The 27910-nt window shown below is 35.5% G+C and overlaps 1 protein-coding gene across 2 annotated transcripts; it reads left to right on the top strand.

Moving 5' to 3' along the window:
• The first annotated feature begins 7376 nt into the window (after nucleotides 1-7376).
• On the top strand, nucleotides 7377-25748 carry LOC105208214. Of its 2 annotated transcripts, none has more exons than XM_011178009.3 (3): nucleotides 7377-7901; nucleotides 19548-19745; nucleotides 22108-25748. In XM_011178009.3, the coding sequence occupies exons 1-3, from the start codon at nucleotides 7817-7819 to the stop codon at nucleotides 22461-22463; spliced, it is 639 nt and encodes a 212-aa protein (XP_011176311.1). In that variant the 5' UTR covers nucleotides 7377-7816; the 3' UTR covers nucleotides 22464-25748. The 2 variants fall into 2 exon arrangements, with proteins under 2 accessions (XP_011176311.1, XP_011176312.1); XM_011178010.3 differs by having other exon boundaries at nucleotides 7385-7901; nucleotides 22126-25748.
• The last annotated feature ends 2162 nt before the right edge of the window (nucleotides 25749-27910 follow it).

Below are 27910 nucleotides of genomic sequence, written 5' to 3' on the forward strand. Positions count from 1 at the left end.
TAAATTCTGTAATTATAAATTCAAGAATTTTTTTATGTCTTTCTAATTTTAGCATATTATTGAATTATTAATAATATAAATTTACTTAAATTTAAGAAATCCAAGAATTAAATTTAAAGATACAAAACCATTGTTTTATTATACTTAAAAAGAAGTTATTATAATAACGCGTTTCTATTGTCTACAAAATTTGTTGTAAAAATTATTTTAATTTTATAGAAAAATATTATATCATACGAATCACTTCTATTTTACATAAAATATAAAAATATATCAATGTACATTATGTAAAATGTAAAGAATATTTATAGGAGATTTATTTATAGGACTAAAACATGCATTGCAAGCAACTAGTTTTTAGCATCTAATTAGTTTTAATTGAAAGTACAATCGCATGTCGCAAGTGCTTCGATAAAGTGTTAATGCCTTAAATAAATGGATATTCACTGACATTCTGACCATAAATGAACTGGCACTTATTCTATTTAAAAAAAACCCAATGTTTGAATTTGACGAGTGTAAATGTCTTTTCTATGTTTTTCGCAATGAAGAACCGCCAGATAAGTCACATTTATCGCGCTGATGCAAAACGTTCTGTGTGTAGGTATCGCGACAAATTTAAAACGCCACGCTGATAAATCGAACGAGAAGCATAAATGACATATCTGCACAAAGTATATTTTAAGATCCGATTATTTTTAAGCTGAATATTTTCGAGCGCGACTAAATTAATTTTGAATATTCTCTCTCTCTCTCTCTCTCACATATATACACACACTTACTTTTTATTAACTTAAATATTAATTCGAATTTTTTCTATGCGATCGTTATTGTACGTCTGAGTTTGTAGACTGCGCCAAAATGTTTTAATGATATTCTCACTTTTAACAACCGTCGTGTGAAATATTGATAGCAAATGACAATTCCGATAACTCCAACCTATTTGCTAAAAGTGAATAGAATCCAAATTGAGAATGTCAAATAATTAAAAATTACGTCATGCATTTACCAGTATAATTATATTACGTAACATTTTATAACGCACCAATTATAATCATTATTACAACACAATGCAAAATGTTGTTATAGTTAAAAACTGAGTCACGAAACGACTAATGAATCCCCTAATGAAGCGGATTCTATACCGAATATTTCGACGTGCGTTTTGTTCGTCTGTCACATAAATCGAAGAATACCCGGTGGAATCGTGATCTCCACCGCACGAGGAAATCCTGTAACGAATTTTGTAATTGCGTCCACCGTGAGATACGCGATCAATTATCTTGTTCTGCCGCAAGATAATGTCTAACACATAGCACGCGCAATTTCGTGAAAATTAATGAAATTCTTATAAGCAACGTCAGCGAGAAAAAAAAATACCAAATAGCTTATTTTAAAGAGTTGACGCGTAACGTCGGAGGACATGTTAATATGCATCTTCGTAATTAAAAGCGGTAGTCTTCGATTGCGACTGCAGCTCGTATCAATTCCGTAAACATCGCTCGGTGATAGAGCTGCAAATACACGGTGAAAAAAAAATATGTACGCGCCACTTTATTGTGCATATAAGACGTTTGCGACAATTTGCCTTTAAGACAGAAGCGATTGAACGATATGGGAGTATCGTTATTGCAAATATGCCGCGATGTCGGTACAAATCAAACGATAAGTAAAGTAAGATACTAAAAATCTTAAAATTTACGCTAGTCTGTATCTCAGATATACAAATAATGACGTTTTTTGCGCCTAAATCTCTAAAAGCTTCCGCAACAGAGAGAAAGAGAGAGAGAGAGAGAGAGTATGGCGATATCAGTATATAATTGCCTGGCATATTTAACAGGCGCGTATTTGATAGGCACGTATTTGACGACGGGGTAATATACGATATATCGAGCGCAAGAGAGAGAGAGAGAGAGAGAGAGAGAGAGAATTTAGATATCGTGCACGAGCATTGCGTAATGCGAAAATGTCAGGTGTTCAGATTAGCATAAGACAACAGTGGATGCAGAACTGAAACGCCGCGGTCCAACGAGCGTAAGTCCAATGCGCGACAAGGAAGCCGCGAAACTAAGCCTGACGAGAAGCCCCATCGTGATATATTCACGTTAAATTTTCCTCCGCATATCGCTGAGGTTTAGTCAAGAAACTCAACGGCAGACGAGCGATGCGATACGTTACGTTACAAAACTTATCCTTATCGTTTATTAACAGACGCATCGCGTCCGTGAAAAAGAGAAGAAAGAATAGATATATCATTTTGCGACAAAAATATTTTTCTAACTGCACCTGATTACCGCGCGCACCGTACAACGCGAGACGTATGATAATAAATTCCGACAGCGGGCATCGGTTACCATGTCGTGCGCTTAAACCTCTCGTTTATGTACATACATTTCCGTTTTGCATTCGTGAATCAACAGGATACAAAATGCAAAAAAGGAAAAACATATAATAAGAATTAATTGCGCTTCGACGTTTGTTTGTTAATCAATTATTATGTAATCTACGTATATCGTTAGTCCGATAATACGCCTGGAGTCCCTAAGAGTCTAGCCGCTAACTGGCTTCGCGCGTATTAACTTAATCAAACTTGGTAATAAAATGGAACCAATTAAAACTTACAAAAGTCTGGACGAGTTGTCAGTTATCATTCCAGACAGAGGATAACAATTAGATGTTGACAATCTCAGACAAACGTCATTTTATTACAAAACACAGTCAGACTTTTTCTAGCGACTCTAGGTACGCCGCACCGTGCCAATCGGTACGTTCTCTCTTTTTTTTTTTTATATTCAACGTTGCGAATCATGGCTTCAATAACCGAGATTGGGTGGCAGTGAGAAGCACTCTCCCGGAAGCGCGCTATCTGAAATTCTCCCCTGCTATCGCAGCGAATTGGTTCTGAAAAACCGTGATGAGTCATCGCGGACGTATCGCTCACTACGTTAGCACCGCGAGATACATCATAGAAATGTGAGATGCTTGTTAGTCTCGTTCCAGGTGGCTCGTTACCGCCAGTAGCTCTGTGTCAAGTATCGCGCATAAGTTAGTCTCGACGCGTGACACTCGTGTAATTCCACGTGAAGGAAGGAAGAATTATGAAATGATGAAGGAGAAAAGGGAAGTCGCTAAGAGAAAGAGAGAGGTAGAGCCACCGATCGCGAGTTGTTATACGACTCTAACGTATTTTCCCATGTTGGTCTCTGGGACAGTTAAAAATTTCAAGAACAGCTGTAAATCTTTCCTCTTTGATACAACAGGAACACGATAAAAAAAAACCTATTTCGTTAATCAGTCATTTTAAAGCCTAAGAATGCTAGAAATGGACTCTCGTTATTGAAAAGAGAACATCTTCTACTGACGATTTTATTTATTTCATTATACGTGACGGCCGCAAGTTTAGCACAGATTCTTCTCGTCAACAAGTCCATAAAGCTCAGAAGAATCAATTTAGTGATGCATACCTCGTGCCGTATGCGTAAGCAATAATATATGTCGATCCGTTCGTCGCTTGCTGAGAATAGCAACAAGTAGCTGCGTACCATAAACTGAAAATACTCAATGCACGTGGAATCGCATAGACAATGCGTTCGCTTGACGCATATGTTTGTACACGCAATTCCACGAATTATTATTACATACAGGAATATGTTGTTTACTGTGTATTATGCGCAGCGGCTTATATTAGTCGAGTAAATGTGCGTTTCTGTGCGGTGTTATGATAAGGTATATGAAACGCTAAGTCCCGGCTTTATTCGTAACGGAAATACTTGGCTAGGAATTAGCGCGTACGGGAGCAACTGTACACAAATGTAGACGAGAAGATTATGCTAATTCAGTGGCTGTGATTCGCCAGTGTGCGGTGACATTTGGATTGCGGACGGCTAAACGTGAGACTCGGAGAAGCGAAAATTCAAATGACGCCCGTCGAATTCAACTTCCGCATGTCGCGACAAATAATGCAAAGTAGAGTCATTTATTTCGTAATTCATTTAATGACTTAATGTCCGTCTTCGTCACTTATTTGAGGACAAAAATTACCGTTTTTTACGTATAAAATCTATCTTGTAACAAAAACGCGGAATATAACTGACTGACTAATTTCGGGTTTACCTCGATATTCAAATTAATGCTATTACAGCTGATAACTGATCAATTCAAGAATCGACTTTTAGAATTAAAGCTCTGACCTTTCCTCTCAAACAAACTTGTGTGTGACCATGAAATATATCTACTGAAAAGTTTTGCAAAGTAATCTGGACGACTTCTTTTTATGTGCATACAGTAAAATATTACAAGCGCTTTCAACTATCTTTAAAGTTAGTTGAAGGAAAATTCGAAATGTAAAAATTTTGAGAACTGTAAGAAGTATGGGAAGTGTTATAAAAAAAGACCCGTGAACAGAGATGAAAAAAAAAAACAAATCTCGTTCAGTATCGAAGTTTATTAGATGCGAATTCGACGTGAATTTTCTCTTAACGACTTAATTGTGAACATCATCGTGCATAAACGTGATATGATTGATGACTTACAATGAGACGCGACCATGTGAAAATGATATATCGATGCGGTACACGTCATTCGTTAAAGTTTGAAGAAAAATGACCGGGTCGAAACGGCGACTCTAACGGTGCGAATATTACCTATTAAACCATTCAATCGTATAATTCTTGACACAATATGTATTTTTCGCGTTACGTGTCTCGTGTTTGTTTTCGACAACAAACAAGGACACGTCTATTGTCCGCCGTTAGTTGAAACGCTTGTATAACCTCTGTGTTCTTTTCATTTGCGCGATGCTCCTTGACATCTGCGGATAGTCTGAGGACATTTCGAATCTACAATTCTTCCGCATTCTGAGACGGGAAGGTCCTATCAATCCTTCTTGCATTGCGATACGTTCGCAACGGATCATATTGGCCGTGGCATTAGATCAGCGATGACATCACAACGAGTAACACAACAATGACATAAGAGCCACAGTAATGAAGATGTACGTTAGCGTCAAGGTCTGTTTGCTGGAAAACGCGAGCGTTTTCAATCGATGGGTCTTTAAAGATATCGCAGCATCGAAATTATAATCGGTCTTTCCAAAAATGCAAATAAATCATACAAAACGAGATATCAAAATAAAATAATGAAGTTTAAAAAAAGAGAAAGAGAGAAAGATGTAAAAATACATTAATATCACGCAGGAGTGATTTGATTCTTGTGTATCTCTCGTTATACGCATCTCATGTTTTGTTGTGTCTCGGATGTTGCGTCAGGGCACTGACCTGAGAATTGACGTTGAATTCTGACAGGTCATTTCAGATAAAATCGTATTAAAGATACCGTCTATCGGGGTATCCATTACTTCGATTTTAAGACCATCGCGATAGAAAAAAATTGTTTGCGGAGCCTTATCGCGCGGATGAAGGCTGACACGGAAGAACGCCGCCCGTATCAATATCACATTGATATTTTTAGTCGATCGTCATGATCGTTCGCGGCCGGATTAGCACGATTACTCGGCGGAGGGTGTTTCAAAAGGGGTAAAAATCAATTTCACATCTTTTCCATTACAGCGCCGCATCCGCGTGGATGACGCAGCGGCGTAATACATAATACGCAGCGCGTAAGATCATTATCTAGTGGCGATTTCTTCCGAGGTAAACTGATACAATGGGATTTTCATTGAGTTCTCTCGCTCTTTTACGCAGCATTTATCGTTAAACGAAAGGTAAAGCCTCTTCGTCATTTTCTTATCGGCGGAAATATTATTATATGATTTTCATGATTGAGTGATTTTTTTTATCGGCAGAAATCAGACGAGTCTCATTAATCATTACCTCTCGAACGCGTTGCGTCGTATTTGTAAAACACGCGCCAAATCTTATCAAAAAACCTATACAATACAACTTGCGCATTTTTTTTGCTTCCCTTCTCTTGTCTATCTGGTACATTTTTTTAATTGTTTATTTACACCGAAAAGCATTTATTCTCGATAGATCACTGTCAATGTCTTCAGCTTAGTGAGAATTTGCAATTTTGACTATTTTTCTACCGCAGCGGCATATACGAAACTTTCGTAAATAAGTTATTATAATTACCGCATAAGTTTCTGAGTATCTTTTTCCACTATTTCTGCACAGAGAATTCCAGACGCGAGAAAAAGGCAAATGTCCATAATTCTAGTAACTTTATAGAATTATAAATATCTGTTGTCTCCCGTGTTATTTCGCGTGCGAACTCCATAGAGAAAGTCGTATAAAAGCCGTAAGCTGAAAGCCTAACTCGTGAATTATCCCTGACAAATTTTTTTCAATCACACGGCGATACTATACAGAAATACTGCGATATCTGCCGCACGGTTCGAAGAGCAGACGCGTACATGTGAAGGGAGGAGAGGAGGCTTATAGAAACGTTGGTAAGCTCAGAGAAAGAGGATTTCAGATGCTTTAAAAGATCAAATCGCGTCTCCGCGTTTTCCCCCAAAAAAAACCGACACGCGCAGTTTAGCGGAATCAGAGCGAGCGTGGAAGCAAGCACGTATCAATCGTATTATTTGCAATGACTGTGAGAGGACTTCGATCCGATTCACCGATTGATTATTAAGTGACCTTAACACTTTGAGACCGGCAGTATTAATATTAATATTTCCATAGCATGACTGAGAGAAACTGTGGAACTTTTTATAAATCAATGATTATTGTTTTTTTATTATTTGACGATTAACTCGCAAATTATTGCTCGCCGACTATGAACGAGAGACCTGTGAAGTGAACATCTCTGCGCCATTGGTATATTTGAAATTATACTTGGCCTTCAGCACAGACCACTCCTTGCTTCGCACGTTTTTCATTTAAAAAAAAGAAGAAAAAAAACCGCTGTGTGTTTTAAGAATCTAGATACACGAAAGGTATATCAATTGATGATTGTATATGATTAATATGATTAATAAATATTGTGTTCTTTAACTCATTGTAATTCTTCACTAAATATTTACAATTAACGCCTCTCATACTCTCGTTGATTAATGAGCTCCGGTCAACGATAATCCACGATATTTATTTAAATAAATAATATGAACGTTTTAAATATTATATGCAATTAATAAAAATCGCGTTCTTGCAAGAACACAGTATTTATTAATTGCATATAATATTTAAAATGTTGATATTATTTATTTAGATAAATATCGTGGACTATCGTTGTCCGGAAATCATTTATCAACGAGAGTGTGTGAAAAGCGGTAATTGTAATCACAGTGAAGAATTACAAGCGTCGTGACACCTCTCGTCCCGCAGAGGAAAGGAGGGGGGAGAGGCGAGCAGGACCACGTTGCGCTACACGTCGAGAGGCGAGGATTTCAAGCTCTCTTTAGCGGCGCGCACCAGAGAGCGAGCAGGAACGGGCCGTCCCACGACGAGGCGCGTCCGTGTGGTGGGGTGTCAGCTTATCTGGCGACTTTATGTATATTACGATACCCGAGGCACGAACACGAGCAGTTCACTGCTGGCTAACCGGTCGGAGAAGTCGGCGAAGCCGAGTCGTCCGAGTCGCGCGGCGCGCCTCGCCGGAGTGCATAAGAGAAAGAGTGGAAAAGCGTGTTCGTGTTCGCTTTTCGAACGAGAAACCGTGTCCCCTTTCTTTCGTTTCTTTTATTTTTTTTATTCTACCACATTTGTCACGTGTGTGTAATAAATAACGTCACGTTTACGCCCGCGAATACAATATCGCGTGAACGTCAACGTGGTGCACGGATCGGCCAGGCAGATCGACAAGCCGATTGAACGGAGCGTATCATCGGTGCTGCTTCACTTTGAGACTCAAAATGATCGTTCTCGCGTGGTGTCTCTTTGTCATCATCTCGTTCCTCGTGGCGAGCAATCAGGCCTTCGTCAACGCGCCCATTGCAGGTACGCGCGTTTTCGGCCAAGTTCTATGACACATTTATTTCACAACGACATCGTGTCTCGAAATTGACGGAAAGAACGCGAGATCTCGTGATTCATCGTACAAGTTTTTCCCGCCGGACGTTACGTCCCCACTTTTAGTGAATTTACGCGTTATTAATGAAAACTGTGAATGGTGAATAACATCCCGGTTTTTTTTTATTTGTGGCTTTATAATATACCCGTCAAAGGTACGGATCAATTTTGCAAGATCTTCGGTCGCTTTTGGTGATCGTCTGTTTCGAGTGTCGACACCAGCACGTACGTGAATCGCCTATTGATCGCGTGATCGCATTTAAATTGCTGAAACTTGTAAATAACATCGCGCGGCACCACGTATTTTACTCAAAACTGACCAAAAGTAAACGAAAACATTATTATTTAAATATTTTGCTTGAATCATTAAGAATATCATGAAACACTACACAGAAAAATATAATTATCAACAATCATATTCTTTTATATAAGCAAAAGTAAAACATTTTGAAAGAATTTGATAATCTTAAACGGACACAAATTGCTTACATGAAGAAATTTGTTTCTTACATAAAATATTTTATTTCTATAAATAGTTACGTTTGTTTAACATTATTAAATTTTTTCAAGATTTTATGCTCTTGCTTATATACAAAAATATGATTGCTGATTTGATACTAATTTTTTTTTATATATTTACTGAGGAAAAAATTCCTAAATATTAATAAATACTTATTCGAATAATGGTAATAAAATATTTATGAAATAAAAATATATATTTATTTAGTACAAAAATCATTAATTTAATTTAAGTATCATTTTTTCTTATAGAGTAAATATATTTATATACCGTAAATAAATATTTTATTAATACTATAAGTATAAGTATTTATTAAAGTTAGGAATTTTTTCTTTCAGTGTGCTCTCACATAATTGCACTAGCTACAACATAAACTGAAAGTACTTTTCCATTAAAAAAATGTTCGATTAATGTCTATACAATTTTTTGAAATTTATATATATATATATATATATATATATATATGTATGTATGTATGTATATGTATATGTATATTAAACAAAAGGAATTAAAGAGAAATATCTATAGTTTTACGAAAAATATTAATCGCATCAAATATCTCATGGGACTCCAACATATACTCATATGTCATGAACCTTGCTTAAACTATTTAAGGTTAAATCTAGCGTCATTTCCGTTTTGGAACATCTCGAATATTGCATTCGGATGGAAAAGTACAATATTCCTGAAGCATGTAAATGACCTCTGTAATTGGAAGTCACTCATATGCACCAAACACCATGAAATATAAAAAAAAATGAAAAGACGCAGAAGGTTCTTTATCAACATGCTTGAAAAAGTCTGGTTCACTGGATTGCGTTTCGATCGATCCAACTCCGAATATAGATAACTTTATATTATTCAAAGCACGACGCAATCGATACGATTATGAGATTTCGGTTATTCGATTAAATCCTTCAGTTTGTAACCCTTCACTATCAATTAACCTTATTCTAATCCATCTCATGTCGGACCTTAATTTCTCATAGCCAATTAGCGCATATCTTAGACAAGCATTAATGCATATATTACCCAAGTTCCTTCTGCAATATCGAGCAAGAGGAGAGATTTTCCAAGAATTATGTCAGATCACTTGATACTACGTGTACTGATGTGAAATACACAATAATCTAAGAATAAGAATTCATTAAATTTGAAAAACGCGTTTCCAAGATTCGCGTATCTTAATATTTTGTATAAGTGAAAATCAATTGATGCATCCTTTCTCTCTTTTGCATCGCGTCCTTATCAAAATAGCTTGCACCGAATTCACGTGCATTCGAGGATCGCACAAACGCAGCAGGAAAAGAGCTAATCGCACAGACGGTTCTCGAAAGAACTCGTATCGCGACGCTCGCGGTTAAATCCGTGATTGCACCGAGTGTGCTCTGTCGACCGTAGATTTTGCATACCGCTGTTGTGTGAATGACAGATTTATCTCGCGCGCGTTCTCGCAGCCGACGAGAATTTCGCTCGAACTGTTGCCTGTCGGAGTCAGACGGACCTGATCCGTCTCTCCAGCGCACCGAAGTTCGATCGGTACCAAAGTTTCGATCGTCCTTCCGCAACTTCTGTCCCTTCTCCCCCCTTTCTGTTCCCCCCTCTATCCCTTCCAAGCATTCTTAAACGAGAAATATCTCGGATAATCAATAGCCGGGCTATAAAGCGGCTGGACCAGACACTTGACCCTGTGCCGCCTCGTTCTGCATCGTTTTTATCTGGCCAATGTATCGACAATCAAGGAAGTCACATGACTGAAAATGTCACACTCCATAGCGTATTGCAGGAATGTGAGCATTATTAGACACGATTTTTACTTAAATAGAATAATTTTCCAAAGTAAAACTTTGGAATGAATAGAAAATGTTCATTTAAAAGTCACATCCCCGTGATCTTATTCGGTGGCCAAAATTTTCTTCGAAAATTTTCTCTGGAAATTTAGATTTCGAGAAATCACGTTCAGCGTGTAACGGAACATTACTTTATTAGCAAGAATACTTCGTAATAATTCAGTAGCGTCTGAGCAACATCGACGTAGCGTCCTTTTCGATACTCAGCCTTTGAATAATCCAGACCCCAAGTATCTATCCGAAGAATGCAGTTGTTTTTGCCACGATACAATTTTTATAAAAAGATTGATCAGAATTTTCCAGACGTGTTATATATACATAGTTTTTTTTGCTATTATCGCTAAAAGAAGTGCACTTTTAGCAGTGTACCTTTCTTTAATATGTAACAATTATATCGATGTGAATATTTGTAAGAAATCTTGTTGAAAATATTTCATATTGCCATTTACTGTGTCATATGCGTAGTAAAAGGTCAACTTGAAACTTTCTAATGTAGATCGTAAACGTATTTGAATTATGACGAATGTTTTTCCAATTTTTATCTAACCGGTCGGGTAACCCGTTGGACGCCAGTTAACGGATGTACAAACGTACTATCGCACGCATAATGTTTACGTGCTAAATATAGAAGTACAAAAGCGACTGAGAAAACCGTTATATATCAATCTCCTAGCCTCGAATACATCCTGTGGATCCTTAGCATACAATTACTATGAAACTTCCTACGTTTAAGGACACGAAATTTTCTCGCTACCTTGTCTCGCAGGAAAAATTAGCCCTGAACTTAACAAGAAATTTATTATTAAAGTTAGCATCGCGGTAATATGATCGCGATAAAAGTGGATTATGCCAAACAAAATTCTTGCGTAACTCTTTCTTGGTCCAACAGTAATCGGATATTTTTATCATTTTGACATTGATACGTAATTAGTGTAAATGGCGACATTTATCTTGACGCATGCATTATAGATTGTTGTTAGGAAAATCAGATTTCGATATCGCACTGAGATTTATATTGAGAGAAAAAATTACTAAATTTTAATAAATATTTGTTTGAATACTTGCAATGAAATATTCACTAAATATAAATATTTATTTAGTGCAAAAACTGATTTATTTAGTACAAAAATCACAAATTTAATTAAACTATCATTTTTTCATTGAGTATTATATTTATGTATCGTAAGCAAATATTTGATTGCAAGTATTCAAACAAATATTTATTAAAATTTAATAATCTTTTTTTCTCAGTGTTAAGTGTCCGCTGAATATCCGGATGACATGAAGTCTTACACACACTTGACTTTGAAATACTTCAGTAAAGAGGTCCACTTTAGAATTATATCTGAAAGTAATAGAAAAAGATAGAAGGATGAGGGGAAAGATAAAGTCCTATATTCTCTTTTGAATGAATGACGACACTCGCCGGTACGTGTTCGTCGACAATGCTCTTGGTACCCTCTTAAACCTGCCTAACAATACTTCTGATAATAATACACGGTGATCACGGAACTTGAAGCGATGCCAAGAAGACTCGCCGGACTTGGTCACAAAAGTACAGTTACGGAGAACGAAAACTTCCTGGGCGGATAAAGTTTCGGATAATTCGCAATTCTTCGAATACAATTGTGCTCTTCAAGTACAATTAGGCGCACTTCTACGTCTATTTCGGAAAATTACCGCGATCGAGTCATTAAGTAGAATCACGAAGCAGCACTCAGCGTAACATTTTATTGGCTACACTGTGAAAACTTTTCTGCTTGCTAAAGTAGCGGAGGTACGCCCTCGCAAGAGTTTAACTTTATTTCTATCAGCGGCAAACGTGAAATACAAAGTAAAATGAAGTGAGAATTCCTCTGTGTTCCAATATATTTCTAAATATTTTGAATTAATTTATCTAACATATAAAAATACAAGATGACAAATAACACCGGAAAGGAAATTCCGACTTTACACGTATCGATACGATATCATGATGATAACAGCTACATTTACTCGACTGTGTCTTAAGAGGATACTAAATTTGGAACAACAACATTATTAATTACTGCAATCTACTTGACTTAAGAGGGAATTCCAAATTTATGAATATTTATTTAATATCGCGATAATAACCAATCCATCTTTAGTTGTATCTTAAGAGGCATTAAACTTGCGATGACGTTAATAATTGCTACCTGTTTGATTGTATTTATCGACTCTATCTTAAGAGGAAAGTTCGAATCTGTAAATGATCGATGTATCACGATGATAACAGATAAATCTACTTGACTGTATCTTAAGAGGCTGCTAAATTCGGATCAACAACATTAATAATTACTCAATCGATAGCTTTCTGTCATCTCAAGTCTCAATTTTAGCTACACTCAGCCTCTTGACGAGACAAAGACTTGGAGTGCACCGAAATGCAGGCTGAGCAAGAGCGTGAATCAATGCCGGAGAGAGGACGGGCAAGCACGAGAGAAGCTGAGATTGTAGAAAAGACGAACTTGAACAGGAACGATACTCTCGAAGGTCGCAAGACCGAGTCGAGCGGTTCCCGATATCGAAGGCCATTGTGGAGGAATCGACGAAATCCAAATCTCGCGTTCCGTGCGTCGCGACGTCGCTCGTCGACGCGATTTCATGAGTACGTTCGGTCTGTTTTCCGCCGACGTATCTCGGTGATTACGTCACTTGTTTACACTATCACCGACTGATTTGATTGCCTATTAGAGAACAATTACGCACGGCACGGCACCTGCACGCACGGTCCTATTTCTCGCTTGTTTTTCTCTTTCCCTTCTATTCTTTTCGCGCGCGTATTAATATATCGCAATTTAATGCGATAATAGACACAGAGATGGCCGATAGTCGAAGCGCCAATTCCAATTATTCAATGATTACGTAAAAGCGCCGGTTATAAGTGTTGATACAGCAAACAATGTTATCACAATGGTGCCATCAAAACTAAAGTAGCTTTGCGAAACAGAACGATTGCGCACAGAACATGCACCTTCGTAGTTAATTACTACCATCTATTTATCACTTAATAAAACAATTAATTATAATAGAGATTTTTAGAAACTTATTTGTACGATCGTATCAAAATATGAAACCCATTGTTAATAAATACTGACACGTTTAATAATATTTTCAATCTGTAATAGTACAAAAAATTCAATTCAAAATTTTATAATTTTGTTTCAAGCCACCTCATTCAAAAAGTGTTTAATTTTAAGATATTAAAATGTTTCATCTCCATCTCCGTTTTCTAAACACTTAAAAATGTTTTTTTGTTTTAAACGATGCATAGATTTAAAACGCTGAAACATATAAAACTGAAATCTTTAAATATTTTAGTGTTTTAAATCTAAAATATTTTTAAGTATTTAAAAGATAAAGGCAGAAATAAAATATTTTAATATCTTAAAATTAAACACTTTTTTTGAATGTTTTTATCATTACAAATAAAAATTTTTCGCGTGCAGTCAATATACTTTTTAAAATGAGAAATCTTATACGATAACTTTATCGTCAAATAAATGGTACTGTATAACAAACAATACATAATAAATATTTTGACTTACCCAATAATACGTTGCTGCTGATCCATTCGTTGCTTTATCGGCTATAGCTTCCGGCTGGTAATTTTCCATCACCTTTAGTGCGAAACCCACATGTGGAAACCCACATATGAAATTGATCGAAACAATTAACTGTAATTACGGCCGTGTATTAATGCGATAAACACTATTGACTTGAAGACGTCACTCCCGATATTCCTTTTTAGATATAAACTCTTTTGAACGCGCAATTTGAATGAATGGAATAATTAACAGTCTCTGAATCGCACGATATTTGAATCGGCACTCCCGATACTCACTCGCGAATAAATTCAACGAGAAACGCGGGAGATCCGGGTGCGATAACAATTTTCGCCGACGACCGGATTGTTGCGCCGTCGCGACGCGTTACGGCGCGAGTCACGTGGTAATCACATGTATCACCTGTAACCATTTTGCATTATTTATATACATAATAATATTGAATTACAATACATGTATTATTAAAATATGTGAGATGCATATGCAAGTCCGTGTACGTAAAATCGCCACGTAAAAACTTTCAAGATAGTGTGATAAATATAAAAATCTTATCGCTTTTAAGAAACCGCCAGTACAAACGTTATCTATACAATGTAAAGAAGAACGGAGTATTGTATTTTGTGTTGTCATTCGAGCATTCAAAACATATCGCACAGGTATACGAAATAGCCATTAAAATGCGACAGATAAGATACTGCTTGCCTTGCAAATCTCTTTTTTGCCATAAAACAACAAAAGTAAAGTGAAAAAAACTATTTCTACAGCATCTCATGAAGATACTGCAAGCGTTTGCATTTGTAGTCGATAATGTGAAAAATGTTGTGCTGCATATTTTCAACATTGTGAAAACACTGTGCAATAAAGATATAAAGAAATGAAAAATTATTACATATGTAAAGAATGTAGTAATATGATACAATCTTGAGTATAAGATATTCTAAATTGACTTGCATTTACACCAGCATAAAGAACTTATGCAGCAATCTATTATTACAAAACATTTATGCCAGAGAAAGTGTTAAATTCACTTTCGAAAATCACTTGTTATAAAAACACTAGGATCAGTTTCGCGTTTTATTAAATTCACGAGATTTTGAAGCTTTTGCATTTGCAAGAATTTCTGCATCGATTCGAAAAAAAACAATTACAATAATAAACACCGGAGAATTGCATGGTAATCGACGAACGAATGCGTGGGACAATTTCCTCAATTAAATCATCAGTAAGTTGAATTTATACGATCATTAAAAAATATATCGCATCAAACTCCGCTTGAACTCTGTTTGTCCGCGTGTATTTTTCCACGTTACGATAACGCACGCACGTAGGCGCATAAGAAATATTTCAACATGCTGTGTGTATATATATATATGCATATTTTATGAGAGTTGAAAGGAAGATATGATATCCAGTGCAATAATCGAGATTTATTATATAATATTTATCACTCTGATATCTTTTAAAATTTTTAACCGTAAGATTGATCTTATCAAAAGAAAAATGATCTTGACAAATTTTTAATTCAAATATTACGGAAAGACAGCTCGTGATTAACTTGATCTTAAAAGAAGGAAAAAAATTAGCCAAAGATACAAGTAACATAAAAGTAACATAAAAGTTAAAAAAATAAGTAATTCCTGCAATACCACAAAATGTGATTTACGCTTAAATTACCAAAACCGCAATGTAAAGCATTAGTTTTTTTTGCTTGTCATACTTGATTTCTATAGTCTGAGTGTGATCTTTACGAGCTTAACTTAGCCGGAAGATATCATGAAATATTATTCGTTGCTACCGTCGGCGATTTATCTCGATTCCGTAGCTGCCTGGAGTTTCGCAAATATTTCGATCAACCCAGTGTCTCCGTAACCACGATGTACTACGACCGTGCTTGCGTCAGGTGAAAACTTTACAAACAACATCCGTGCGACAGTAGGAGTCGTTTTCACGAGGAGATGCCTGAACGCGAAGACTTTAAGCAGACTTCCGTTGTGAAGTTGAAAAGTTTGTGTAAAGAGTTTATCAGTGCGAAACGACATGAAGTGTGCAGACATGATGCCTCTTTACAATAAATATGCCATGGCAATGTCAACACGTAAAGTTTCCAGTGATTGTTTCTTCTCCCTCTTTCTCCTATTCTGTTATATCTATACTAAATATTGGTCCAGCACATCGTGCTATCTAAAATATAAAATCTTTCATACACATTCAGCGACGGGCTTTCAAGGATTAATGCAAAGAAGCAGAAAATTGGTCTTGAACTCCATTTAGAGCATAGACGCCAAGACTAAAAAAAGAAACGTACAGAAATGGAGTTAACGAGCTTTAAACACTTCATCAGACATAAGTAACAATGTCGCAGTGTCTCTTTTCGATTGCGTCTTTTATTTCGGCATCGCGACAAATTAGCGGATAACAATCACGCGATCGTCATCCCAGCAGAAAAGCCTATCAACGATGCTATCAAGCGCCCGACACTGTCCATAGACAAATTGAGCTCCCGCACGTGATGTGACCGAAGTGAACGTGTGTGCCTAGAATATAACTTTAAACCGTAAACATACGTAACGCGTGACCTTGCGAGTTTCATCGGTCATTGGTCATAGGTGAAAGATTTACATTTTGGGCGTAGCCGACCCGCTCCGTTCGAACATCGATCGCTTGAAACGTGATTCGCGATCGCGACTAAGAGAGACAAAGAGAGAGAAAAAGAGAGCAAGAGAGAGAAAGAGAGCCGTTACGTAAACGCGACGCATGTCGCATAATATATTGTAACAATGCTAATGATACCCGTTTGCCATATGCACGTGCGACGATGTCCCGACGACTGTAAATCGCGAACAAAGGCAGACAGTATTCGGAGAAGCTCTCGAATGTAGCTGTTTTTTTTATTGCCGGTGGTTACGTCGTCAGCCGTACGTGTCCTATAAAAATCGCGAGAAGATTTTCATATCTGTCGTGACTTAAATTGCTTCCTGTGTCTCAACCGGTAGAAATCTGTTCCCGTAATCGTTTCTCTTTAACGGAAAAGCGTACGTGATCTGCGAAACGTGGGATCCACGACGGGTTAGCGGGAAATAGTGGATAGCACTGTTGTACACGTGTACAATGTCACAATTGCTCTACCTCTCTCCTTCTTTCATTCCTCTCTCTCTCTCTCTCTCTTTCTCTCTCTCGTGACTCCGTCTTTAATTACGCGCGACCTTCGATGACGACCTACATGGATCAACAGACGGAAAATGATCGTGTTTACGGAGAATCATCTCTACTAACATCGTAAATCGAGCATCTCTCCCACGTCCTTTGAAAATATCTGTTAAATTATACATATGCATATACATGAAAATGTAAAGATAATATTTATCTGGAAAGCATTAACCTGATCTGTAAAATTCTCATTTAATGCGTTATCTTTCAATACACACAGTGGTATCTGATTAATAAATATAAATATTTAAATTATAAAAAGAATTATTAATCACAATGGTATTTTTCATGCTTTTGATAATGAGTATTTAACGAACTCGATATACTCGATTTAATGACGTTCGAATGTCTATACAATGAAATTAGCGTGTGTTCCAATCTACCAAAAATAGCTTATTAGAAAATTAGCGGTGTCAGACTGGATTTGCATTTAACGCGAAAGCACCCGCTTAAGCGCGCTTCGTTACACGTTCTTACATGTAAGTAACTTTGTCTATAAAGCCGAAACGAAATCTAGTCGGGTAACGATGTTGCTAAAGTAGCGGATAATTGTGTCAGGGTGGAGACTGAGATTCTGGAAGAACTGAAAGGCATCAGAGAGCCACGCCTCGCTTTAAGAAATTGTAGTAACAATATCGGCGTTCTTTCTTTCTCTTTCTCCTCTCTTTCTCTTTAAAAAGGAAAGCCCGAGCTTCGATCGATTTTACGCTTCATCACTTTGTAACGCCTAACAATGAGCTAAAAATAGCGCAGAGCGACGATAAAATGTTCGTCATATGTACAATGCGATAGAAAAAGCGGGGAAAATCATTTTACTTGTTTATTTATTAAGAGATAACGACGATAAAATCAGTCAATCGGCGTAAAAACAAGCGAATCGAGTTACCGAAATTATTAAGGCTTTATTAAACCATTTTCTTTGATTCACGATTACTTTTTTACATAGCAAAATGAATGTCGTTATACACAAATAGGGTTTAAGGGTTGTAACGCGCGACCATCGACTTTTATGAACTCGCAAAACTTTTCTTCCAGGCCGCTCATAATTGAAATTACTTCACGGTAGTTAATACCAACATAACTTCCCAAGAATGGATTTAACTTGGCAAGCAAAGTTAACTATTAATCCCGCGATAGGTAGAAATAACTGTCGAACATGCTAGCCATACATCGCGTACTAATCTCGTTACTTAGGAGGAGGGGCCATTTCGAAGATTGCTTCGAGATTGAAGATCTTTATTACACCAGCCGACTTTGGTCGTCAAACTGTACACGCGTCTCCCGGCTGACATTTAAGGAAATAGCTAAGGGAAGGTCTCGGGTACGAAATTTGTGCTGTTTACAATTACAAGACAACTTATCAAACAATTGCAGATGGCGTGTCAGTGGCTCGTTAATTATCACGCATGTCTGTTTTCGTGAGTCGGTTCTTCCGCGCTATCATTTGTATCTGCGATAAAAGATACGCATTCACTAACAAGACGAAGCAAGGACTGGCGCCGGCGACGCAATCGCGAAATCGCCGACGGCATCGCGCGTCGTCTTCAACGTGCATCGACTTCACGGCCTACGTAACAAACGGCACGTGAAGTACCTCGATGCAGGTTAACGAGCGACAGGCGGAGTTGTTTGTTAGGTATTAACATGTTTAGCCCTGAGATTTCGCACGACATAATATACGCGCAGTTGCAACTTGCTCGGGAACGCGTTGCCTCAGATAACGGCAAATATCCTGCCTTTCGACACTCGAAAATTCTTTTAGAGAAAAGAAGAAAAGAAAGCTAAGGGAGAAAGTAATAGAAGAGGAATTATTAATAGATACTTAATTGAAATAAAATATTAATGTTTCGATATATTGAATTGTATTGAAATTTAATTGGATTCAATGTCTAGAAATAATTATTCATTAATTGGAAATGAAGTAATACGATTGTAGATTGAGAGAAAAAATTACTTGATTAAAATAAATATTAGTACTATTCAAATAATTATTTTTTATCAAACCAGTAATTATTTACAAATAAGAAATATTGAATATATTTACTAAAAATAAGAAACATACTTGTTTGATGTAAATAAGGTATTTGAATAGTACTAATAACATTTATTTAAAACAAGTAATCTTTTTATCAGTGTACATATTAGGTTGGCAAAAAAGTCATGTGTGTCGTTCATCTTCCTCTCCGTGTAAATAAAAAGTATTTTTTTCATACGAAGCAAAACCTTTCATTTACATGGAAAACGAAGCGACAAATGGCTTTTTTTGCCAACCTAATACAATCACGTTTATAAATAAATTTTTAATAAGAAGATGAGATAAGATAATTGTTCCAGAAAGAACAATACATGCATTTTCATACGAATAAGGAGCACTAAGTGCAATTAATTAAGTGATTGCAATTTGTCGTAGCTCACGCGGTGTCGAGTTACGGCATCGGTGCTGAGAGGCGAATGGAGAGCAATAAAGCGACTCACGGTACAAACGACAATCGTCACTCGGTCGACTCGAAATCCAACGACGACGACGACGTCAACGGTGGGACGGTCTACGTGATTGCATTCGAGGGGAAGGAGAACGGGGAGAAAGAAAGAGACACGGAAGAGAGCGGTAAGAACATGAATCATGTTTACTAGTGCACAAGAGTGACTTCATAGTAATAGCATCGTGCACCATTCTCGTGTCACCACGGATCATCGCGTATTTCCTGTTGCAATTTATGCATCTCGTTCGAATATATTTCGGTACGTATTTCGATACCGAACGCATCGAAAAAAATAACCCGATATAACCTTGTTGTTTCCGTTGTGTTTTGCATTAATATCAAACTCGCACGAAGGTCAAAAATCATTAAAATAGCATAATTACTCATTACTCGAGTTCGCAGCCTTCAGGATTTCTCTGAATATCTACATACGACGATGATAACGAAAATTATCAATGCAAAACATTACTTTGCTCCGTTAGTATCGCGCTAAATTCTTGACCTCTGCAATATTTTCCTGTGACAAATTCAAGTTTATCTGCCATGAAGCGCGACATAATATTTCGTTTTTACGACTCGGAGCTAATTTAATTCTCTGTACAAACGACATCGAGAGATATGATTTTATTAATCAAAACTATAAAACACAATCGAATATTTGATACTAAAAATATCTGTATATCTCATAGTAAAAAACTGATGTAATATAAGAAGAGAAGATGTAAAGAGTAATAGAGCGAATCTGATGTAATTCTTCGAGCACGTAGCTACATTAAGTTCAATAATGATTGATTAAGATAATGACAGTAAAATATGATTCATGCGTGCTGTGAATATTATTCGTGAATTATATAGCGTTTTTTGTGATCATTGAGATGATATCAAAAACATTATGTAATTCACAATTAAAAGTGATGTGCAATATATGAACAAGGTTGAGTATAATAGTAACTAGCTAAAAAGTTAATAACTTTTAACTTAATTACAAGTTAATTTTTAATGATTTAATTTTTAACTTTAACTAGTTATTTTTGAAACTATAAATTTTAATTTATTAACTTTTTTCCCCAAGTTCAAAATTTATTTATGTAAAAGAAAAAAAAATGATAACAGAAAGAATACATTCCCATATCAAAAATAATATTTCTTTTTATTTCATATAAACTTAATTTAATTTAAATTAAATATTAAATTTATTTGATGATCCATAATTGTTTGAAGTAATCTAACTTTAAAAACTTGCGAATTTTTCAATTCGAATCAATATGAATAATACTTTCAAAATACTTTCAATATGAATAATACTTTCAAAAATTAACTTTTAATTTAACTTAAGTTAATTTAATCTTAACGTAACTTTTAACTAGTAAGTTTTTTGTTCGTGTAACTTTTTAACGTAACTAAATTAATTTTATAAGTCATTAATTTCAACTTAATTTAGTTAGAAGAATATATTAAAATGTAGTTACCCAGCCCTAATTATAAAATGTATTATACTGTAAAGAATCAATCTTGAATAGATAAGGCAGGATACGAATCGAGATTTAAATCCGAGGTCTCAAGTTCGCGTGCATCCCGTTAAAATCGCACCTACAGAAAATAATTTGCACTGCACGCGTCAAGGATTTATGCAAATGTGTAGTAGTTCCATCTTCATTTGCATCGCTTTTCTGAATTCGCATTATAAATCTCACGCATTAATAACGATCAAGAATGCACGTGCACACTCGTCATTGATAGAGAAAAAAAGGTGTATTTTCGAAAAAAAAAAAGAACTTTTCCACGCGACATTCGCAAGAGAGCCAAGAGTGTCGAGCGTGTAAAATATGCGTCTGACGCGCGAACGCGAAATCAACTTCTCATATTGCCACCTGCCGCTTTTTACGATATATATAGAGTAGCAAAAACAGGCGTACGATCACAAATATATTGATTCGCAAATCTAATATGTAAATTTAAATAAAAAGAGATAATGATTTTCTTGATATTTTACTATCGCTTTAGCAACGAAGAGGCAAGTTAATTTTAGATTCGACGCTCGTCGTGTGTCGTATTTCTATCGAGGATGGCATCTTAAAGCAGACAACAAAAGAGTAACGTGAATCGCAATTGAAAACGTTGTTTACGGTTCATACCTTTCACAACATATATTTCTTATTTTGATCTCGCATAAACGGTATGTCAAAAATATCTCGTAATTCCGTTGCAAATTTTCAATTTTCTATATATATATGTATATATAAACTTTTCAATCAATATTCCGTTCTTAAATCTTACAATATTCAAAATAATATAAAAAAAAAGAAATAATAATAATACACCCTTCACTATTCGCACATACAGACGCACACAGAGACCTTCCTAAATTTTTTTATTATTCTTACATGAGCATGTCGTTTAGATTGCATCCCTCCCGTGATTCCTTCGCATGAACGTAGTATGCGAAATCAAGACAGTTCTGATTATTAACGAGCTCCTCGCTCACAGGTCCCCATTTTGTTATAGTCAACAACGAGCTGCAGAACCCACTGGATCCGTGGTCGATAGTCTGGTACATCGGCTCGTTTGGCGGCCTGGTGGCGTTCTTCCTCATCGTCAGCTGCTCCGAGTGGTGCTGTCGACGGGGTGGTCGTCCTCTGGCAGTACCCTACGCGCAACGTCCCGAGACGATAAACACAACCGGAGTTACGGAGACCCCGCCGCCGCCTTATCACCTGTTCGCTCCGCCTTCTTACGATTCCGTCAACTACGGCGAGATCGTCGATAAGACGTCCGGCGAGAAGCTGGACATCTACGTGATCTCGGTGCCGGTCCACAGGCCGGTGGTACAGGCGCCAGTGTAGAAGACCTTGGAAAGGCTCATCCTCTTGACGAGGATTGTCACGCCTGATGCAACATTGAAGAGGATCGCGGAGACATGGTCTCGCGATCCTGTCATTAAAATCGCCGACAAGTTCGACGTCGAAGAGGACTGTCGTCGAGAAAGAAGCGCAGCTATCATGTATAAGTATAGTGACAGAAGTGACTACATGTGTATCTTCGTTACAACTGAGGATTTGATTCATTCTCGATTGCCATTGACAGAGATGACGAGCGTTCGTGGAAGCATTGATGTCATTCCGAATCAAATGAGTCGTTTTCCGCGTTTCCCCTGAAAGGTGACGAATACACCGAATTCTGAGAAGAAATCGTGTACGAGAAATAGTCGTCGTTCACGTCGATCTCAAGAAGGATCACACGAGATGGTAGAGAAGGTTGCGTCGATCGAAGCTTCGATATAATTTTAGATAGAATTTAATTTTGTATATTATTCCGGGAAATTCTCAATCAATTTTTCGCGATTTTATACAAAATTCTACGACCAAATGTGAAAATTATCATCAACGTTTTCCTGGAACCAACGAGAAGCACGAACGATGACTAAACGATTCTGAAAAGATCTAAGTTAATACTTGTGTGGAGAAATCTATTGCGTCGATAGTGTAGCATTGAGGTGACACTTATTATTAGATGATATATTACATATATGATCAAAGTCGAAGACTTGAATGCTCTGCGGGACGAGCTATAAAAAATTGACAAAAAAAAAATGGAACAGTTCTTACGAGAAAAGACGTTCGTGAATTTCTTAAACTGATGAACCATATCAACTGTTTAATTGCAGAGCAATAATTGATTTAATCGGCCTGCGGAAAATGGCGAATCGTGCCGCGAAAATTCAATTGTCAATGCGTTTGTGGAAATGTTGGTCGTGTTGCACGCGCGATGATATTGAAGGACGCTAGACAGAGTTAATGGCAGAACGTGGTGAACACATTTCAGAACACGCATGTAAATGAAACAACATTTCAGTCAATCACTGCCATTCCAAGACGGAATAATCACGGTTTAGCTTTTAAATCCAGTTTTAATATTATATCGAGGTATTTAGTTTTTTATTATATGTATATATATTATATTTTAAAAATACTGTCTGTAAAGATAAGTGTGTCGATGAATCAACTATTCACAGTTGGAAAATTTGTATTAAATTTAACATATATCTCACGTTCCAAACGGTTCACTCAAATTTGTGTGTTAATTTAGCAAAAGATAAATATGTTTAAAATTAACTATTGTGTAAAAAATTAACACAAAAATGTAACACTTTGACAGAGTTTGAAAACAAATGGAAATATATTTCTTCAGTAAAATTAACATTTATTTGTTGACACATACACTTTATTCATTTCATTCAAACGTAATGTTTTAAAATTACATTATTTTTATATTATTTGTTTGTTACATTATTTGTTACAAATTGTGTTATTTTAACACTAAGAAACGTTAAATATCATTTAACGTAAATACATTACGTTAAATTAACATTTAGATATATTAAAAATTTAACATAATAATTTTAACAAAAACCGATTTTAACAAAACTAAAATGTTTTCTACATACTGTGTATGCACAGAAAGAACAAACACACACTTTGAGAAATTTCTGTTTTATTCCTCGACAATCTCGATACCGTCGATACGTCGATTGGCGAATTCATGTGAGATACAGCATTATATACGAATTAAGAGAACTTTACACGTGATATCGTCGCATGCGATTGGCCCCAATCGTCTATCGACTCCGTCAATTAGGGGCGATTAGTGTAGATTACAAATCGACTGCCATGAGAAGTGTCTCCCCGCGAACGAGGCCGCGAAAAATAATTTAAGATAATAAAGCGCGCGAGTGTTTTGCCGCGGAGCAACTACGCGAGTGCGGTTGAGCGATAAGGACGAAGGAGGACAGACGTCGTTCGTGGTTCCTTGCGTGAGCAGCGAACCGTGGACGATCAATTACACGTTAATTAACGTCGCATTCACGACAGAGTTTCCGCGCGGCTCCTCACCGTCAGAGAATGCGCTTCTCTGACGCAAAATCAGATTGCGTAAACACGCGAAACGTCGAGCGGATATCGGCGTGATTCCGTGGTAACGAGTCCTCGGCGAGACGAAACCCGATCACACACAAATGTGCCATGCAATTCTTTGAACTACAAGAGAGATTTGAATTCAAATCGTCAAATTGATCGTGGCGTCTACGCCAATAGCCGAGATAAATGCGACTGAGCGTACAACGAACGAAATCTCAATCCAATGCCGTAGCTCGCTTAGACAAAGTATTTCATTATGCTTATAATAAAAAGAAAAAAAAAGAAAGAAAAAAAACAAAGGATTTTTTTCTCAGAATCTATAGAGAACGACTGTTGTAGAGTTTTGCGTTTATTAAAACTGCAATAATATATGTAAAGGTCAAACTGTTCATATCACCTTGAAAATAGAATGAGGCCTAATTATCAAAGACTAAACGGTAAATTCTAAAATGTGCAATATCTGCTGCAGATCTTCCAATTTAGTTTTCTCAAACATTCATAACTCTCGCGGAATACAGTTAGTAGATATAATTAATTACAAGTATGTGTGAGAGCGATATGTGTGTTAAAATATTTTAATTAATTAATTAATAGCGAATTAATATAATTTTAATGCAGCGTCAATTACAATTAGCGGTATAACAATCACGATCATCATGACTATTGCGATTGAACCCGATCACTTTGAGGAGAGCGTGTACTATTCCAAAAAATCGAAGTAATATTTCGCAATAATGTACAATCTCAAACTCTGCGACCTGCGACCTTACAAAATCCAAGAAAATCGCCTTTTCCGTATTTCACATTTTTAATAACGTCGAAAGGTTGTAAATAAAGTTCATATGTACAGTGATTCGCGTAAGAACAGTTAAATAGATAATACAAATAGATCGTAAAAACGATCTCGTTCTCAGCAGCGTGTTATCTTTTTCAAAGTGAACGATTCGCCTATTTCCCCGTTGCTACTGTTAAAAATTATTATTACTGTCATAGCTATATTATTCTTGACTGTGCTCGCGACGCATTCCCGATCGCGTAATTAAAGATTGTCGAGAATGCGTCACGATCCCAACTCGTTATCCATAAGACTCACGAAATGACGGCGCGCGTGTTGTGAGCTGTTGATATTTATTTTTTATACTTTTATACACGCTGTTTATATATTTGAACGTCCCCATACGTTACCAATAAAATTACTTTCCCCACGTATAAAAAGCATTAATTATGTCGATCACCATGTAGAAAAGAAAATTCTTTTTTGATTATATTAACGATTATGCCTTGCGTAATTTTAATTAATTAATTTTGCAAAAGCCTTTACTACAATTTTGTGAAAAATGAAAAAAAGATTTTTGTTGATGTGTGTACATTTAAAATCAAAGCTGGTACACTAAGAGAACATTTTTTTTTATAAAAAAAAATACATTTTCTTAAAACTATATATTTTGATGCAAGCATTTTGTTTGTTCAGTTTAAGTAAAAATATTTACTTTTAAACAAATAGACTTATTGAATAAGTCTTATTGAATAATTTTGTATTTTTATATTTTTTACATTTAAATAATGATTTTACAAATAAAATAATGATATTATTAAACTTAATTAAATTGTCTCCTTAGATTAAAAAATTTGATTATCTTGAATATAAAAACAGTATAACAGTAAATATTTTCTAAACTGCAAGAAAAAATTACTTGATTAAAAATTATTTCTTTTTTTATTTACATAAATATTTCAATTAATAAATTTTTAACTTAATTATAAATAAGCTACTATTTATTTACTGAGTAAATAATTTTTTGGGGTTAAATAAATTTTTTTTGTTTTACGATATTTTTTCTCTCAGTGTATCTATATCAAGATTATTATATCTCGTGGCAAAACAATTTTATTTAGCTCTAAATTTGCATTTCTATTAATTAAATTTTTATTTTTGAATTTTTTATTATCAAAAATTGTTCTCACAGATGCATTACTACACCTTATTTACAACAAAAGCGTTCTTCCAGAATAACAAGCATGTAATTTTTTCCTTGACGCAAAAATATGAAAAATGAAAATTTTTATCATTGAAATTAATAAAGAAATTTTTCACACACCAAGAAAAAAGTTACACGATGTCTATTCGCACGGAAAAAATTTTCTCTTAAAATTTACCCTCAAGATAGAATAACATAAAATTCGAAGAATTGTAATATAATCTTAAAAAAATTTTATTAAGATGTAATCAAAGCTAAAAATATAGTAAAATACTGTCAATATAGTAAATTTAATTAAAAATACAGTAAAATTTTTGGAGAAATTTATGTTATCTCGCGACTATCATCAGATTCCTTTATGCACATATAAATCAGAGTATAAATATATAAATCCTATATTTTGTTAAGATAATTTTAATAATTTTAATAATTTCAATAATTTTAATAAATTTTTATCTGATGATAATTTATTTATAACGTTTCAATGCAAAATAAAAATATTAAAATACCAATGTTTTAAATTTTATATAATTTTGAAAAAAAGATTTTAAAATAAGTTTTTAAACTTCAGGCTTTAAAATAATTTTTAAAAAAAGTTAACGCAAATTTTCTTATTTTCTATTTTGATTTTAAAGTGAATAAAATCACGTAAACCGTACATTATAAATTAAGTTACAAATATACTATAATAATAAATTATTTCAATTATATTGAATTTCTTACATAAAATTTATTTTTACAAACTTTAATTTTGAAATTAAAATTTACAAAAATTGAAAAAATTTTCTTATGCTTTCGATTTGCTAAATATTAAAAAAATAATTTTTAAAGACTTTTTTAACGTTTCAATAAAAAATCAAGTGTTTTCAAAGTTATAAGTAATAACATATATTTTAGAATAATGCTAAAAAAAATTAATTTAAATTATGTACTACGTAACGTTGGCGCTCTAAAAGAAATTGGCGCCCTCATGCTTAATTCACTTAGGCCGTCCCTGTTACATCACTCCTGATAAATTCTAAGAAAAAAATTCTGTGGAATAAAGAATGTCATGTTGTATTACAATGTATTTGACGTTAGATGCTCTAAAAAAAATGACGCCTCCATGCTTTGCTTAATTTACTTAGATCGCCCCTGTTACGCCATCTCTGGTAAATTGTAAGAAAAAATTCCGTGGATTGCAGTAGAACGAAAAAATGTCGCTTATTAATATTTACCACTTACCTTTTCTCGCTCGCTGCTGCAAGTCCGATTTCTTGTCATGCTGTTTGATATTCGGTAGCGGCTATTGGATCTCCGATCTTCCGCCGTGGATTGTGCGTCCAGTGTCCAGGAATCTCACTTCTTCCCCGTCCGGAATCGTCACTACGCGCCACGTCTTGAACATTCGCGAAACGC

Source organism: Solenopsis invicta, chromosome 12, assembly GCF_016802725.1.
Source record: "Solenopsis invicta isolate M01_SB chromosome 12, UNIL_Sinv_3.0, whole genome shotgun sequence".
Lineage (NCBI taxonomy): Eukaryota > Metazoa > Arthropoda > Insecta > Hymenoptera > Formicidae > Solenopsis > Solenopsis invicta.